Genomic DNA, 18,500 nt, shown 5'->3' on the forward strand with positions numbered 1-18,500 from the left:
CTATTAATGTAGAATAGTATTCTGAGCGAGCTTTAAAGAGGGCTTTTTTATATTTATTAACACTCTCTGTCCATGCAATTTGAAAGACATGTAGCTTTGTTGTTCTCCATCTGCGCTCCAGTTTTCGACACTCTAATTTAAGAGCTCGAGTGTTTTCATTAAACCAGGGAGAGTTTCTATGTGCTTTGATCACTTTTGTTTTAGGGAGCCACTGTGTCCAGAGCATCTCTCAAGGTCACATTATAATGTGATGTTAGCTGATCTAAATTGTTTTCCACGTTTACATTTGATGTTAACTGATCTAAATGGTTTTCCACAATTACACTCGACTTACTCAAGGTATCTATAAATTTTGAAGCAGAATTACAATCTAGATGTCGCACTGTCTTTGTTTTAATCTGTGAGTGCGTTGGCATGGGCAGAACTAAATCAAATGTAATTAAGAAGTGATGGAAATAACTACATTTAATGGAGTAATATTTAAATTTTGAATTTCAACTTTGTAAGTTATAATTAAATCTAATGTGTGGTTATGATTATGAGTTGGACCTTTGACAATCTGACAAAATCCTACTGAATTTAACAAATAAGTAAAACATTTGCTAAAAGTGTCAGTTTCCACATCAATGTGTACATTAAAATCCCCATCAGAACTACGTGATCATAATTTATAGCCAAATCAGACAGAAGGTTGCTAAATTCAGTCATGAACAATGAATATGGCCCTGGTGGTCTGTAGACTAGCACTATAATTGTGTTGGAATCTGTTTTAATATTTAAAATGAATGCCTCAAAGGATGTAAAGTTGCCTAAATTTTTAGGAGTGATTTGCATTTTGTTACAATGAATTATTCCAAGGCCTCCTCCTCGACCAGAATCTCTAGACTTATGAAGGAACGAGTATCCATCTGGTGACGCCTCAGCTAGGGGACAGTGTCACATTTACTAAGCCAGGTTTCAGTAAGAAGACACAGATCAGATTTTGTACTTAATATATATCATTTACCAAAACAGCTTTAGTGGCAAGAGAGCGAATGTTCAATAAACAGCTTTTAAAACTGCATGGTTCTTTCTGAACTGGTGATATATTTTTGTTTTAATTTGAATTAAATTTCTATTACAGATGCCCCTGGTGGAGGGTCTGGTTTTATCCCTTGGTCTAATTATACACCTTATTTTTTGGTTATCAATTAATTTAGGGTTTGTATCATGACTAAATTTACTGGATGCCCCACGACAGGGATTTTGGGTAACAGCTTCAGGAAAATAACAGGTGGGATAAACAACAGCCTGTGATTTAAGATCACATGACTGCGGTCTGGATGGTGCTTTAATCAGTCAACCAGGCAGTTTTGCTGCCATATTTTGGGATAATACATAAGATCCCCTCCAGTTAGGATGAAGACCATCTATTCTGAAAAATCCAAGCCTTTCCCAAAAATCATCCCAATTGTTCACAAACGCTATGCTTTTATTTGCACACCAGGTTTCTAGCCAGCAGTAAAGGGAATGCAATCTGCTATAAATTACATCCCCTCTATATAATCTTGGTAAGGGACCAGATACAATTAAATTCCGACATTTTGTTTTAGCTTTGGTGCATAGAGAGATGAAGTTCTGCTTTAGTACCTCAGATTGCTGTAAATAAATATCATTATTTATAATATAATCAATTATTCCTGTGAGATGTGACATGTAAGTTGTTGTCATCAAAATACAGACACCTGGTAAATAAACTTAGAAGAAATAGTTTTTGAATTATGCCATGGCCTACAAGAAGTGCAAAGAAAGGCAGCACCTTATAACGACTGGCATCAGACTGCACATTCACTTGTAACTTGGATTTTGGAAGAGATCATCTGTATCAGATATACTGTATCTCCTTTGGTAACAGGAGACCCAGTGATCGGGCACTCTGAAAGTTGTGTAACTCTTGTTACACAATGCACATTCAGAAGTGGCATCATAATTTATCACTTGAACAAAATCATCACCTTCATATGTTTCACTAGCACTACACCTAGAAAGTATCATGAGGTCACAGTCAATTTATGAAGAATTAACTATTATCACACAATAAATCATTCTCCTCTTCACATCCTTTCTGTTCTGACCTCCCATATTTAGCTTGCCCTGTTAGGGCAAACACTGTTTCAGCAGCCACTCTCCATCATTAGCTGCTGTTCACTGGAGTCACATTAACTCTGGGGAAAACTATGTGTGAGTTTGGATAGCAATGTAAAGAGTTATTTCAGGGATAATGATAAAATGATTAAAGACAACTCAAACGTCAAGTCTAGCAACAGGAATGTTTCTTTGAAAAGCAAAGTTTAAATATATTTTCATATATTTAGATTAATTTTGGAACTGCAGCAGGCCAGGTTAGCCAATGCGTTAAGTCTGGTTATGACAAAAATTAAAAATATTTTTTGGAGTTTATCAGGCCTTTTTGATTTCAGTTATTCTCTTCAGGTATTTTATAGTTTTATAGTTTTAGTTTTATGTCTAGGCTTTATCAATATCTTATTTCAGTTTATGTTTTTTTAATAGTTTTCATCTTAGTTGTAGTTTTGTGTTTTTGATAATTACCTTGCTTCCTTCTCATTAAACATTGATTTTTTCACAGGCCAATTGTTTAATTTCTTTGTAAAGCATAAAATTGAAAGCAGATTTAGTGAAATGATCACTCTGTTATATTCAAAAATAGTTAATTAATTTCTAATGCCAAAAAACATAAACTAAAAAATGTAGTTTTTGCAAAGTTTCATAGAGGCACATGTTCATAAAAGATGCAGTTTACTGTCTCTCTGGGAGGTCCCTTAACCTAGATCTTCTACACAAGTTTACAAAGGGATTGTGGTCCTTTATAGCACTAGTAAGCCCAAAAGTGATAAATGCTTTGCCTTTTGGGAACTGGTTCTGAGGCAGAAGTGATTAGGGTTTTTAAGTTATTTGTCTTTGTTGATTGGTTGAGTGTTTCATCTTTTCTATCCTTTCATTGTAAGGTCTTGGTAATATTACAAGTGTTTCTCTTTAAGTCTGTAGTATAGCTATGTTGTGCCTTTCTCACAGAACTATTCTAAATCAATTATGGTTTTAATTTTAAACAAGGAGGGTATTTGACATGTTTGAAACAGCTATGCTCTTACTTGTTTAATGGATGGCTTGTGGTCAGCCATAAGGAAATAACACAATGCAGATCTTACACCTCTATCTTTTGATTTATTGATGTATAACCTATTGGTTATTATTAAATAAAATTGGAAGGATGAGCATACTGCTCTGTGCTCAGTCTTGTTCTTCATTATTTTCCCAGCCTCATTTAGGAAGTATATCACTGAATGTGAATTTTTATTAAATTGTGTGATCTGAAAGAATAAAAAAGGATATGTAAAATCTTAAACTGTCTTTATTGAATGACAATATCGCAATGTTTGAAAATATATTGTAATGAAGTATAAATGGAAAACACAATACATAACAAAATGTTCTTAAGCCTGCTTTGTACTAACTGTCCTGGGCTCAGGGGTGGGACTAATCCTGGACAGGGCAACAGTCCATCATAGCCCTCATATACATCTGAGAATTGCAAATTAACCTAACACATGTTTCTTAGGGGATGTGGAGCTAAAACAAGAGTATGCACAGGAAGGATATGTAAACTCCCTGTCAAGATGTAGGAATTGAACACTTAATACATGAGGTGGCATCCCTAACCACTGTGCTTCCCGAATTTTAGTACAAGATAATTTACATAAATTATATTTAACTGATATAGCAAAATAAGTACTGGGAAGAACCTACACAAGTAAAGGTTAATATAATATCCATGTGATGTAATAAACCCAGCAGCTGAGTCAGTATCAACTTGGTTGAATACAAGTTAAGTCTTACAGTCCGGGGGCCTCATGTATAAACGGTGCGTATGCACAAAAATGTTGCGTACGAACGTTTCCATGCTCAAATCGTGGAAAAATACATTTTTACAAAAATACAAAATACATTTTCACAGTAGCTCCAACCCTGGCATATGCAAGTTCTTCGCTTGGTTTTGCAAACTGGCGGCACCCAGCGTCAAAGCAGTGCTACTGTTCCTGTGTGGTTACTCTTTCTTTTTTAGATCCACATCCCTGACTCTGCTTTATCATATACACTGAAACTAAATGCATATTTTTTATTAGTTTAAGGCATCTTATTTGTAATTAACCTGTAACAATATAATGTTTCAGGGAATAACCAAAGTATTCCAAATACCATAGCTGCTTTAGTGTTGTTACTCTCACTGCACCTTCTTTTTCTTCTTTCAGCTGCTCCTGTTAGGGGTTGCCAAAGTGGATCATCTTTTTCCATATTACTCTCACTGCACCACTCGGAGTATTTATATCACTGTATCTGAGTGGGGAATCACAGCTCTACAGCAGCTGATCGGAAAGAGAATTATCGGGATACAGCATCAAGCACACGCTGCCTTAGCCATGCTGCCTGTTGAACTGCTCTCATATGGCAAACGCTTTAAAGCTTTTCCTGTACGGACCTCACGGTTCAGAAACAGTTTCATCCCAAGAACTATAAACGCACTCAATCAGTCCATCAAGTGCTCCTTGTAGAACTGTTTGTACTTATTAGTACAATCACCTCACTGTAAACTTGCACTACAGTTATAATATTGCACAACCAGAGCCACTTTATAAAGCGCATATTTACAAGTGATGATGATATCATTTTTAAGGTGAAATGCAGCAAAATATGTTTATTATACAGATAAAACTTTAACTTCATTTAAATAATCTATATTGTTAATAATTAAACATGTGAGGACACGGTGCAGCGCTAGCGAGGAGCTGGCGCTCCATTCACGGATTGATCCTGCCTTGCACTGTATTTTTGCTGGTGCTGGCGCGACACTGGAGGGATAGATGGATAGAATAATTAAACATGTACTATGAAAATATTTCAGTGTTCCTTAAAAGTTTTGAAGTATTGGCGTTCTAAGCTTACAGATGGCTTAACGTCTATTACATGGCTGATTGTGTGGTGATTGGGTATTTGGAGAAATAATTGTAAGGACAGGAATTGGGGGTTAGTACGTTTGAAAGAGACACTACTGCTACAATGAAGTATTTCATAGAAGGCCGTGCATGGCGCAGCAAGCATCTTGCGTGAGACACGAACAATCACTGCGCCACTGTGCTCCCATGTTTAATAACATGCTTTAACTCCTATCATCATGAAAATGATATAACGTATACATTTCAGTATTATAATTATTCAGAGAGCTGTAATATTACAAATTTAATGGATTTTGTGTCCTGTCAGAGGAAGAGAAAGCCCGGAAGCACGTAGTCATTCACACACATAGAGCACATAGAAGATCAAATACAAAACAAAGCATTTAACGTGCTACTTTAGTTATGATGGGATTTGAGAAACTAGTAAATTAAACGATTTTAAGATGAAGTTTATGATGTTCTATTTTAATGAAAAAATAAACTACATGATTAAAGTGGAAATTTCTTGATTAAAGTTGACATGTCTTTTGCCATTATCTTTTCACAGAAGGCTGAACTTAAGGGCTATTTATATTGATTTGCATATTCAAAGAGGCATAATTCTGGGAGGAGTTGGGGCGGGACAGCAGGCACGTGTATGCGCATTACTTTTCACGCTGACCGGGATTTATATAGCGAAAGAACATGGAAGTTGGCATTCGCACAAATTTATGCATCTGGATTTTTTTGTGCGTACAAACATTTCCGCTTTTGTGCTTACACCATGTTATATTGTGAGTTCTACACACTCCGTTATACATGAGGCCCCAGATGTACTTCTCTGTCTGAAGGAAGTGATTCTTCTAAAGTTGAATTGAAAAAGAGCAAACGTTAGAAGGTCTGTTCATCCATCCATCCATTTTCTTAATCTACCTAATCTAATTGTACTATCTAAGGAAATCAGAACCTATCCCAATAGCTTGGGGTTCATTAAAGTATTCACACATTTTGTGGTTTGGGAGGAAAATCACTTACATGTACATTATCCTCAAAAAACTCACATGGGAAATACATGCAAATTTTACTCAGATGATGACTGGGATGGTATTCAGGTGTATTATTTTAAAGCCATATTATGTAACATATAAGTAACAGTTCTGACTAGTGTGCTGCCAAAAGCTCCAAAATTCTTGGCCCTTCTTCAGTATTATCCCTTCTTTGATTACTAATAAATTCTAAGAATGCCACTATTAGAAATAACTCATTTTATTCTGTTATCCTTAATTAAATAATATTTATTGGAGATAACAAGTCGTATTTTACTGAACCATTTGACTTCAGATAGGCTGGTTTTAAGAGTTTATAATGTAGCTGCCATCCCTTTTCAAAGTTTCTAAATAACCAGGCAGGCAGGTATGAATCAGTTTCATTGTGAATGGTTAATCAAGCACTGCAATTTTACATCAAGAATAAATATTAGTTAGCTAAAATAAGACCAAAATTTCAACAATAAAGGAGTGAAAATTGTGATTTCTGTTAACTGGCAGAATGTGGAATTTTTTTTTTTTTTGTTGCCAGAGCATTTTCTACTACACAATAATTGAAAGCTTTGCTCTTAAAGTCTCCAGAGAATGGATTTTTCCTGATGCTGCATGGCATAGGGAAAAGAAAGGGGTGGACTAGATGACATATCTTAACTCTCTGTGGTGTATGCAGGTTTGGGCTTGCCCAAGTAAGCACAGCTGAATGATTTCAGCTGTGAGATGCGACTTTCAAAATTATAATGTGTTTGGAGCCCTCTAGTGGGCTTGTAGGCTTGAAAGATAAAGAGAGTCCAAGAATTGAAATTGGATATTTGAGGCCATTACCAAATTCAGTTTCATGCATTACATAATGTATAGTAAAAGTAGTGGAGGGCATCAATGTGAAATCCAGTGATTCACATTAGAGAGTTTCATGATTTTGACCAGTATAAAGAAAGCTCAGTCCAATAGGGATTGCTTTAAAACTGCAAATAAAAGTTATCTTGCATTTATTTTAAATCATCTTTTTTGAGCTACATTGTCTCTTTTGAAGGATACAATGGCTTAAGACAGTGTTTCCCAAACTCGGTCCTGGGGACCCCCTTGGCTGCAGGTTTTTGTTCCAATCAGCTTCTGTTTTTAATTGAACTCCTGGGCTAATTAAGTGAACTGATATTTCCCAAGTTCTGTGTTTAGGGAACAATATAGAAATTAGAAAATTAAGTTTGCTAAAAAATAAAATATTAAAATGTGCCAAGCAGTTATATAGGAATAATGTATTTTTTTTCCTTTTAAAAGTATTTTCATCTTGATTTTAATTCTACTTTTCTAGGTCTTGTAATTGTTTAATTAATCCATTATTTGCTAATTAGTGGGTCTGACTGTAAAGTAGTTGCAGCCTTTGATTATTCACTGTTGTTTGCCTGGGTGTCTCATCTGCACGTTTTAAATTGTCATTATTAAGATACAACGAAGGGGGAAAACTGCACAAAAGAGAGTTAAGCATTTAAATCTATAGCAAAAGCTGAAATGTTTCTAAATGTCTTATAAATGTAAAAATCATGCTGCTATGCTTTTCTGAATGTCGAATAAAAGAAAAAAAAATACCAGCTAATTAAATCAGATGAATGTTATCAGGTGTTGTCACTGATTAGGAACCCGGTTGGAACAAAAACCTGCAGCCACGGGGGTCCCCAGTACCAAGTATGGGAAACACTAGCTTAAGAAGACTTGGCCTTATCAGTCACAAGGGCTAATCTGAGAAATATCTGGCAAAACCCTTAATTTAGACTTCTAATATCAGAAACATAAAAAACTTTTTCTGCAAGGCTAGTTCTTGCCATAAGCTACTTACAGGTCTGACTTGGAATAAGCAGATTCAGAAAATGACAACAACAACAACAACATTTATTTATATAGCACATTTTTATACAAAAAGTAGCTCAAAGTGCTTTACATACTGAAGAAAAGAAAAATAAAAGACAAAATAAGAAATTAAAATAAGAGAACATTAGTTAACATAGAAAAGGAGTAAGGTCCAATGGCCAGGGTGGACAGAAAAACTGAAAAAAAACTCCAGACAGCTGGAGAAAAAAAAATAAAATCTGCAGGGGTTCCAGGCCACGGGACCGCCCATTCCTCTCGGGGCATTCTACCTAACATAAATGAAATAGTCCCCTTTGTAGTTAGGGTTCTCACGGAGTCACTTGATGTTGATGGTCATACAGACTTCTGGCTTTTAATCTTTCCATCATTGTTGGAACATCACGGTGCTTTGAGTAGATGGTGGTGGTTGCGCCACCACCAAAAGGATACCAGAAAAGACAGAAGAGAGAGTAGGGGTTAGTACAGGCCACCATGAATAGTTATTATAATGAGTTGGCGATATAGAGTATCAGGATGTTATTTACAGTGAAATTATGAGAAAGCCATGTTAAAATAATGTATTTTCAGCAGTTTTTTAAAGTGCTCCACCGTATCAGCCCGGTGAATTCCTATTGGCAGGCTATTCCAGATTTTAGGTGCATAACAGCAGAAGGCCGCCTCACCACTTTTAAGTTTTGTTCTTGGAATTCTAAGGAGATACTCATTTGAGGATCTGAGGTTACGATTTGGAATATAAGGTGTCAGACATTCCGATATATAAGATGGGGCGAGATTATTTAAGGCTTTATAAACCATAAGCAGAATTTTAAAGTCAATCATGAATGACTCAGGTAACCAGTGTAGCGACATCAAAACTGGAGAAATGTGCTTGGATTTTCTTTTCCTAGTTAGCATTCTAGCAGCTGCATTCTGCACTAGTTGCAAACAATTTATGTCTTTTTTGGGTAGTCCTAAGAGGAGTGTGTTACATTAATCTAGTCGACTGAAAACAAACGCGTGAACTAATTTCTCAGCATCTTTCAGTGATATAAGAGGTCTAACTTTAGCTATGTTTCTTAAGTGAAAAAATGCTGTCCTAGTGATCTGATTAATATGCGATTTAAAATTCAGATTACAGTCAACAATTACCCCTAAGCTTTTTACCTCCGTCTTGACTTTTAATCCTAATGTATCCAGTTTATTTCTAATAGCCTCATTATATCCATTATTGCCAATCACTAAGATTTCAGTTTTCTCTTTATTTAACTTAAAAAAGTTACTATTCATCCATTCTGAGATACAAGTCAGACATTGTGTTAGTGAATCAAGAGAATCGGGGTCATCAGGTGCTATTGATAAATATAGCTGTGTGACATCAGCATAGCTGTGGTAGCTCACATTGTGCACTGAGATAATTTGACCTAACAGAAGCATGTAGATTGAGAATAACAGGGGACCCAGGATAGAGCTGATTGAGTTTTAATTACCACAACTAACAAAGAATTTTCTCCCTGCCAGGTAGGATTCAAACCAATTTAAGACACTGTCAGAGAGGCCCATCCATTGACTAAAGCGATTTCTAAGAATATTATGATCAATGGTGTCAAATGCGGCACTCAGATCTAAGAGGATGAGAACAGATAAATGGCTTCTGTCTGCATTCACCCGCAAATCATTTACTACTTTAACGAGTGCAGTTTCTGTACTGTGATTTGTTCTAAAACCTGACTGAAATTTATCAAGAGTAGCATGTTTATTGAGGTGGTCATTTAACTGCATAATGACTGCCTTCTCCAGAATTTTACTTAAGAAAGGCAGGTTAGAGATGGGTCTAAAATTTTCAAGATACGAGGGGTCGAGATTATGTTTCTTAAATAGGGTTTTAACTACAGCAGTCTTAAGACAGTCTGGGAAGACCCCCGTATCTAATGATGAATTTACTATGTCAAGAATATTATCAATTAGCACGCTTGATACTTCTTTGAAATAATTTGTTGGTATTGGGTCAAGGACGCAGGTGAAGGGTTTTAATTGAGATATTATTTTTTGTAAATCAGGTAAATCTATCCTAGTGAAAGAGTTTGATTTGTTTATAACGGAATGCTGGGGTTTAGGAGGATCCTTAGTGTTGGGGAGATATACTATGTTATTTCTAATATCATTAATTTTTTATGACTGGATGGATCACAGAGTAAAACTTTTCTTTAAATGTATTTGGGCTAATTTGTTTCCTAAATTCAGCCAGAGACAGTTCCTTTCTATTTGTGTTCTGCTATTAGATGTATATGATGTGTTCTTTGTTATGCATTATGGCCAGTGATAGGCATCCTTTTGTTTTCTAGCCAACATAATCCAATTGAGGCTCACAACAGCCAGAGATATTACCATTAGCATTGGGTTGATTGCATGAATTAAATCTGGATTAGGTTAAAGTCATCCTAAAGTCAAAGGCAAATTCATTCATTGGGGGCAATTTAGAAGGGATTTATAATCTAAACTGCATGAGGTTACAATGGGGGTGGGCAACTGGAATATTTTCAGGAAGACCTACTTAGAGAACACATGAAAATATTTCCTAGATACTGAGAAGTCCAGGGTAAGAATAGCTTACAGGAACCACTGCCCCAGTAGTGCTAACCACTGTGCCACAGTGCTCTCTAGTGACTAATATATTACTTACTAATCAAGTGTATTTTAAGAAAAATGTCATATGTAAATGTTTATAAATATCTAATTCGATTGGTTTTAGTCTTTAAAAGCACACTTCCACTTAATAAACTCATTGTCAACTACACAGCAATTGCAAATAAAGCATGTACTTGCATCTAAATGCAAAATGTATGAAACAAAAATACTTAGATAACATTTAAGTCTGCTTAATTCTCAGCAGGGTGGCAGGGGACCAGAGCGTATTCCAGCAAACATAGGGCACAGGGAATAATCCCTGGAAAGAAGTATTAGTTTATCACAAGCTGAACACACACACAACCAGGGCCAATTGCCAGTCCACCTAACCTGCATGTCTTTAAACTGTGGGAGGAAGCTGGATTATGTGGAGGAAACCTATGTAGACACAGGAAGAACAGTAAAACTCCAAAGAGGAAGTACTCATGATGTGAACCCTGATCTCCTTACTGAAAGGCAGCAGTGCTTCCACTTATCTGCAAAACATTTTGTTTTCTTTGTCTGTATGAGAATATCCCATCTGTATACTTTTATTATAATTAAGGACCAAACTCTTCTTCACTTTACAGGTTAATCTTGAACAGTTATCCGCCTTGTATTAACAAATGATGTTTTAATTTGAGAAATTATACTGTCAAAAATGATTTAGAAAACTGAACAACCACAAAGTTCTGTGACAATTGCATTTTGTTAAATATTTTAATATGCCCCAAAGAAGCATGTTTCTGTCATGTGGGACATTGCCTTATACATGAAGTGCATAATTTTGTAATTTCTGCTCCGCAAACTCTGCTCTGCGCAAAAATAGAAAGATTCAATAAAATCATGTTTAGGACTCTGCTGTCTATTCCACTGATCAGCAAAGAAGCCACCTATTCCTGCAGTCTTTTGTCATATCATTGGCAAATATGTTAAGCATAGAAAAATGTTCAAGTACTGGGTATTTACAAATAATAAACTAGACCTAGAGTTCAAATCAATACTTTTATACTGCTGTAACAGTGATGTCACCATATGTTTATTAAAAAAAAAGTACATCCTTTCACCCCAGTTGCCCTTGGGAAGTTACCATCTACATCCATAGGGTGATTATTGTCACATGTACAGAGTACAGTGAAATTGTTATTAGCATTTGCTAATCAACTTGAAATGTTTTAATTGTTCAAAATCTGCTCTTGCTCTGTGGGGTTTCTCCACAAGTTTGAAGTATTAGTGGGAAAGGAACTTTTATCTTTTTTGGAAGATCAAAAAACAGTATTTCCGTATCACAGCAAAAATAATAACTATTCTTTTCCTTTAAGTGTATAGTAAACCATGTTGTGATCATTTCAAGGAAAAGTTAATACTAAACACATCATTGATTACTTTTTTTCACCATTTTGCAGAATAATCTGTCTCTCAGCAAATTACCCAGAAATCAAGATGTCGCAGTCTTCTCCTGCCGATGAAGGCAGCACATTTGAGCACCTCTGGAACACCCTGTGAGTTTGTTGTTATTCTCTTTTTGATACTGAAACAATTTGAAAAAATATTAAAGTTTTTTTTTATTGTGAACTGTGTCAACTCTACTTATTAACTTCGTTCAAGCTTTCTTTCCTGGAGCTAAATATCTAATTTAAAGAAGACTCTGTGTCCCAGTCATTAAAAAGTAAAATAATTCTTAAATTCACTTAGTAAGGATGCTAGAGCCTATCCCAGCACCATTAGATGTAATACAGAAACAATACAAGGCCCTTTCACAAACACATATCCACACTCACTCAGGGCCAATTAAAACTTGCTAGTTAACCTAACGTGCAAGTTTTTGGGGCTGTGTGCATACAGGAAGGTAAACCAGTGTAGACAAGGAAGAATATTTAGACTCTACGCAGACTACAGCTGGGCTTCTGTGTTAACCACTATGCTACTGTAATACCCTGATTAAAGAGGAAATTCTCAACTTTATAATTTAATTTCTGCTTCAGCGTTCATATATGTTTTAAAAGCAAGATGCCTTTTTAATTTGAATTGTTCTATTTTAATATGTTATTCTGGACTAGTGAAGTGGAGCTTACATGTTTAAATAGTATTTAATCAGGCAATTATTATAAGAAACTGGAGAATAGTTTCACATATATATATTTGAAGGTGCTACTCTGAATAATTTACACTTCTGAATTCCTTTTAACATTTTAACAAAATATTTGTTATTGCTTGCAGAACAATTAGTCAATTTACTGAACTAAACAATTAAATTGTGTTAATGCAGCTCACTGTAACTGTAATATCTATATTACAAAAATGAGATAACCACTTGTTTCTTTTCATAGAGAATCAGACAGCACTTACTTTGTTCTTCCACCAAATGGCCACTCTGGAAATGATGAAGCTTCTACCAGTTTGCCGTCTAGCCGAGCGGAGGTGTGTATGGATGTCTATCGGATGAGGGGCATGAATGAGACTATTATGGTAAGAGTTGGTGTTTCATCTATCTGACGAATTTTAAAAGTTCCAGATCAGATCATACTTTAAATTATAACTCTATCCTTAATTTCTTGTTTTCCTTGCTAGGCTTTAGTTCTGTTGGACCTATTTGTTGTAACATTGCTAGTAAACACAGAATGAAGATTACTGGTACTCTTTCTCACCTGATCTTCCCATCACACCCTTGTCAGAGAAAGTTTCTAGATATGATTTCCCATTCACAGAGAGTAATAGTCCAAATAAGTTTTAGAAAGAATTATATTATATTTCCTTTTTCAACTGTAACTGTCTTACACATTTTCCCCTTGAGGCTGATTTAATTATAAGAGGTTGCTTGGGATCTTCCTTTGCCTTTTACCCAGAATGTTACCTAAGAATTCTGTTTAAATATAACTGTAAAGTGCCTTGTTTTTCAGTTTCTTTGTATGTGTAATTTTGGCAAAGGGTTGGATTTAAGGAATATTTTATTTTCCTTAAGACCTCAATATTCCCACTCTTTTTCCCTCCTGTTCAAGGGCAATTTCCCTCCCAACTGCTGAGCATTTGTTACTGTGCACCTGAGAGGGTGGCTAGCCTTAGGATTAAACAGAAAAGGATTGCTGTTAATTACAGACCAAGCCAAGCCTGCAACATGAGACTGTTGGGCTCCCAGCTGTAGCTGTAATCAAATCATTAGAGAAGAGCTTCCTTATTGGCCTATGCAGGAAATTTCTGGCAGCTTTTGCCACTCACGTAGCAGACTAATAATGCCTGTTTGTGTTATTGAAATTGTACACTATTGATTATCAGTTGCATTTTTTAATATCTTTTTATGGAATTGGCAGCATTCATTATTTATTACATATAGGAGTACTATTATTTTATAAAATCTTGTTTCCCCTATTTAAATTATGTTTGGAGTGTATCATGTATATATGAGTACAGGTCAGGTCAGGTTGGGAAGCATGCACTGGCACAGTGAGTTGCTGCACCCACCACACAACGAAACAGCTTGTGACCCTGGTTGGCAGCCCCCAGGCAGACACGTGATCCAGTCCCACCCTCCAGAAATGACCCTCTATCTGTTGCAGTCCGGTGTCACGTGGGCGTCCCCTTGACCTGGTCCAGTCATTCAGGTCCTCAACAATGTGGATTGGGGAATCACGCCACATGGCTGTAGTGCCGTAACTAACGCTCCCACACAATGCAAGTAGTGTGCCTCATTCGGGACTCCATGAGAAACCACTCACTCAACACAGTCAAACCAGCAGTACCCAAGGATTCTCTGAAGAGAAACAGCACCAAAGGAGTCCAGTCTTTGTCTCAGGTCACTTGATAGCATCCATGTCTCACAACCATATAGCAAGACAGGAAGCACCAGGGCTCTAAAGACTTGCACCTTTATCCTTTTGCATAGATATTGGGAGTGTCACATACTCCTTTCCAGCGACCTCATGACCCCATGCCCCGTGCTCTCCCAATCCATCTACTGACTTCATAGGACAAGTAACCAGAGACATGAATGTCATTGCTGAGGTAAGTAAACCTATCAACAAGGTCAACATTCTCTTCACAGACAGACACACTGCTGATGGCTGTGCCTAATAGGTCATTAAAGCCCTGGATCTTAGTTTTTATCTAGGACACTTACAAGCCCAGATACTCAGACTCCTCGCTCAGTCTCTCGAGAGCCCCCATCAGAGTCTCCATTGACTCCTTGGAAATCACAGCATTGTTGGCAAAGTCAAGATCAGTGAATCTTTCTTTGCCAACAGACGCCCCACAGCTGGACCCCATGACCTTACCCAACACCCAGTCCATGCAAGCATTGAACAGACCAAAAACATACCCCTGACAAAACCCCAGAATCAACTGGAAAAATATATATATATATATATATATACACTGCTCACAAAAATTAAAGGAACACTTTAAAGAAACACATTAGATACATCAGATCTCAATATGAAGTTGGATATCTATACAAATAACGACAGGGCAATGTCTTAGGAACAAAAGGATGCCAAGTCTTTTAATGGAAATAAAAGTTTTCTGCCTACAGAGGGCTCAATTGTGTAGACACCCTAAAATCAGCGTGAAATGAAGATGTGGCAGGCTAGTCCATTTTTTCAAAAACTTAATTTCTGCTACTCAAAATGCTTTTCAGTATCTTGTGTGGCCCCCACGAGCTTGTATGCATGCTTGACAACGTCGGGCATGCTCCTAATGAGACGACGGATGGTGTCTTGTGGCATTTCCTCCCAGATCTGTATGAGGGCATCCCTGAGCTGTTGTACAGTCTGAGGAGCAACCTGGCGGCCTAATGGACCGAAACATAATGTCCCACAGATGTTCTATTGGGTTTAAGTCAGGGATCGGGAAGGCCATTCAATTGTTTCAATTCCTTCATCCTCCAGGTACTGCCTGCATACTCTTGCCACATGAGGCCGGGCATTGTCGTGCATTAGGAGGAAACCAGGACCTACTGCACCAGCGTAAGGTCTGACAATGGGTCCAAGGATTTCATCCTGATACCTAATGGCAGTCAAGGTGTCTTTGTCTAGCTTGTAGAAGTCTGTGCGTCCCTCCATGGATATGCCTCCCCAGACCATCACTGACCCACCACCAAACTGGTCATGCTGAATGATGTTACAGACAGCATAACATTCTCCATGGCTTCTGCAGACCCTTCAACGTCTGTCACATGTGCTCAGGGTGAACCTGCTCTCATCTGTGAAAACACAGGGTGCCATTGGTGGACCTGACAATTCTGGTATTCTATGGTAAATGCCGATCGAGCTCCACTGTGCTGGGTTGTGAGCACAGGGCCCACTAGAGGACGTTGGGCCCTCAGACCACCCTCAAGAAGTCTGTTTCTGATTGTTTGGTCATTCACACCAGTGGCCTGCTGGAGGTCATTTTGTAGAGCTCTGGAAATGCTCATCCTGTTCCTCCTTGTCCAAAGGAGCAGATACCAGTCCTGCTGAAGGGTTAAGGACCTTCTATGGTCCTGTCCAGCTCTCCTAGACTAACTGCCTGTCTCCTGGAATCTCCTCCATGCCCTTGAGACAGTGCTGGGAGACACTACAAACCTTCTGGAAATGACACACATTGATGTGCCATCCTGGAGAAGTTGGATTTCCTGTGCAACCTCTGTAGGGTCCAGGTTTCGCCTCATGCTACCAGTAGTTACACTGACCATAGCGAAATGCAAAACTAATGAAAAAAACAGTCAGAAAAGATGAGGCGGGAAAAGTGTCAGTGGCTTCCACCTGTTAAACCATTCCTGTTTTGGGGGTCATCTCATTGTTGCTCCTCTAGTGCACCTGTTGTTAATTTCATTAACAGCAAAGCAGCTGAAACTGATTAACAACCCCTGTGCTACTTAACTGACCAAATCAATATCCCAGAAGTTTCATTGACTTGATGCTATACTCTGATTAAAAAGTGTTCCTTTAATTTTTTTGAGCAGTATATATACACAGTATATACACACACACACATACATACTGTAAAGTGAAGGAACTCATAATTGGATGGACAACCTTGTTGAAGCGGCTGGTGGTACCTATCATGGCTGAGACAACAATACAATGGATGGGCCACAGTCTGCTAGTACTGCTTATTTATGATTCCTGCAAAATTACATGGGAATTATAGATGAAAGCAACCCAATCTTCTATTTACAGTATTATTAATTGATTGGGCCACTGAAAATTCTACAGGAGACCCTCGGTCTTTGATTAAACGTTAATTAATTAAGCTGCTTGAAACTCAATAAAGAATCCACAGTCTATGAAGAGAATCTCTAAATTAAAACAGTCCATTTGTCATTAAAGTTGAACACCACTGTAACTTAAATGATCTTCATAACCATAAAATTGTAAAATGAAAGCATGGAAAGCAAAATATTACCTAGATATAAATAAAGTATCCTGTGTGATGACTAATTCACTGCCACTATAATTTGCTAGGGTGGCCACATGTCCCAGTGACAGGGACAGTCCTAATTTTAGGCTATATGTTCCTAAATAGCTGAAGAATAACAAAATGCCGTGGTTTTAACAGGCTGTCCGTCTAATAAGGTTTTTCAGTGCCACAAACACTGCTTGGCTGAAATAATCATCACCACAATATATTTACAATAGTATGAATGAAGATGGAACCTTGTTTAATTAACAGATGGGGTTATATGTAGCTACTTGTATTATAAACAGTATCGCATCAAGAAACAATAAGCAGAGAAAAACAGGGTACCGGCATTATTTTGTTTATACTTCAAGCACTATGTGGAATCCTATGTGTTAATTTGTGGAAGTGTTTTTTTTTGTAGATGTCTTGATCCCTCCCTGACAATGATGAGGTAAAGCTGGCATTATGGGAATTTCTTTTATGCATGGACATGCTACACAATTGTTCTGGTTTTGGACGTTAAATCTGGTGACTTGCAATTTACCATCAGACTGCCACATTCACCTGATATCCGTAATGGTCACTCATTGTAATAAAGTTTGCCTTTCACTTCTGTTATTCCCTAACATTTTTCATAGCTGACGAGCATTGCAAGTACCAGTTCATGAAAATTACTATGGCCAAATATGCTCATGCACAAAAGAAATAAGTAACAAAAGATTTTGTTATTTATTTGAGTTATGTTAATTGGCAATTGCAAATTGTCACTGTATATGAATAAGATTGTGTGTGTATGTATGCATGTGTTAGTAAGAGTGGTCTGTGTAAAAACTCAATCAATTGAGGTCTACAGGGCATGCACAGTCCTCAAACATGGCTGAATTTTATGTCATCCATACCTTTCCTAACTTGTTCTGTTAGGTCATGGTACACCTGCAAAGCATAAAGTGTTTATAACTCATGTACAGTTGCTAAAAACAGGTAAAAAACCGCTGTTTCCAAAAGAATGTGACACTTGAAAGTACAGTTAATCAAATCCAATTCAATCATGGTGCTGATTGTGGCTGGCCCAGTTGTTTGGTCGATGCTTATGTGTCTCCTGTTTTTTTCTGTTAACTTTACTGTTTATCTAATGTCAGATCACTGAGGAACAATATCTGTCAGTTTAATAATAATATGCTCAAAGCACTTACAGAATATAAGAAAGAACAGCAGGGTATACAGTATATAGCATTGTACAAACCAATACAGTATACAGTATAGCATTGTACAAACCAATCTAAACCAAATATTACTGAAATAAACTGTATGGTCCCCAACTGAGCATTGGAAATGAAATACTAGCAAGGCATTCATGCATTACTGTAATGGACTGCTTAAACTTTTAACTTTCATTGTTTCCAAAAGTTTAATAATGCTTTAAATTAAACATGTAAATTACCTAGGCCTTATTATGCTTAAGATATTATTATCACTTACAATCACTAGCTCTAGTTTGACCCAGTATGAATTCTTCTTCATATTTGCATGATGTGTGCCTAATGCATATATAACTAGGGCATCCTGTGCAATAATAGATTAATAA

General features: G+C 37.0%; 1 protein-coding gene across 4 annotated transcripts in view; it reads left to right on the forward strand.

Annotated features, from left to right (window-relative positions):
- tp73 (tumor protein p73) overlaps positions 1-18,500 on the forward strand; it is a 162,789-nt gene that overhangs the window by 35,367 nt on the left and 108,922 nt on the right. For 3 of the 4 annotated variants that reach the window (XM_039756101.1, XM_039756102.1, XM_039756110.1), the window contains exons 3-4: positions 11,947-12,042; positions 12,871-13,009. In XM_039756101.1, the coding sequence (XP_039612035.1) occupies positions 11,984-12,042; positions 12,871-13,009 (198 nt within the window). In that variant the 5' untranslated portion in view covers positions 11,947-11,983. The remainder of the gene's footprint in view (positions 1-11,946; positions 12,043-12,870; positions 13,010-18,500) is intronic. The other variant, XM_039756104.1, reaches the window with a different exon arrangement.

This window comes from Polypterus senegalus, chromosome 6, assembly GCF_016835505.1.
Source record: "Polypterus senegalus isolate Bchr_013 chromosome 6, ASM1683550v1, whole genome shotgun sequence".
In the NCBI taxonomy this organism is placed as follows: domain Eukaryota; kingdom Metazoa; phylum Chordata; class Cladistia; order Polypteriformes; family Polypteridae; genus Polypterus; species Polypterus senegalus.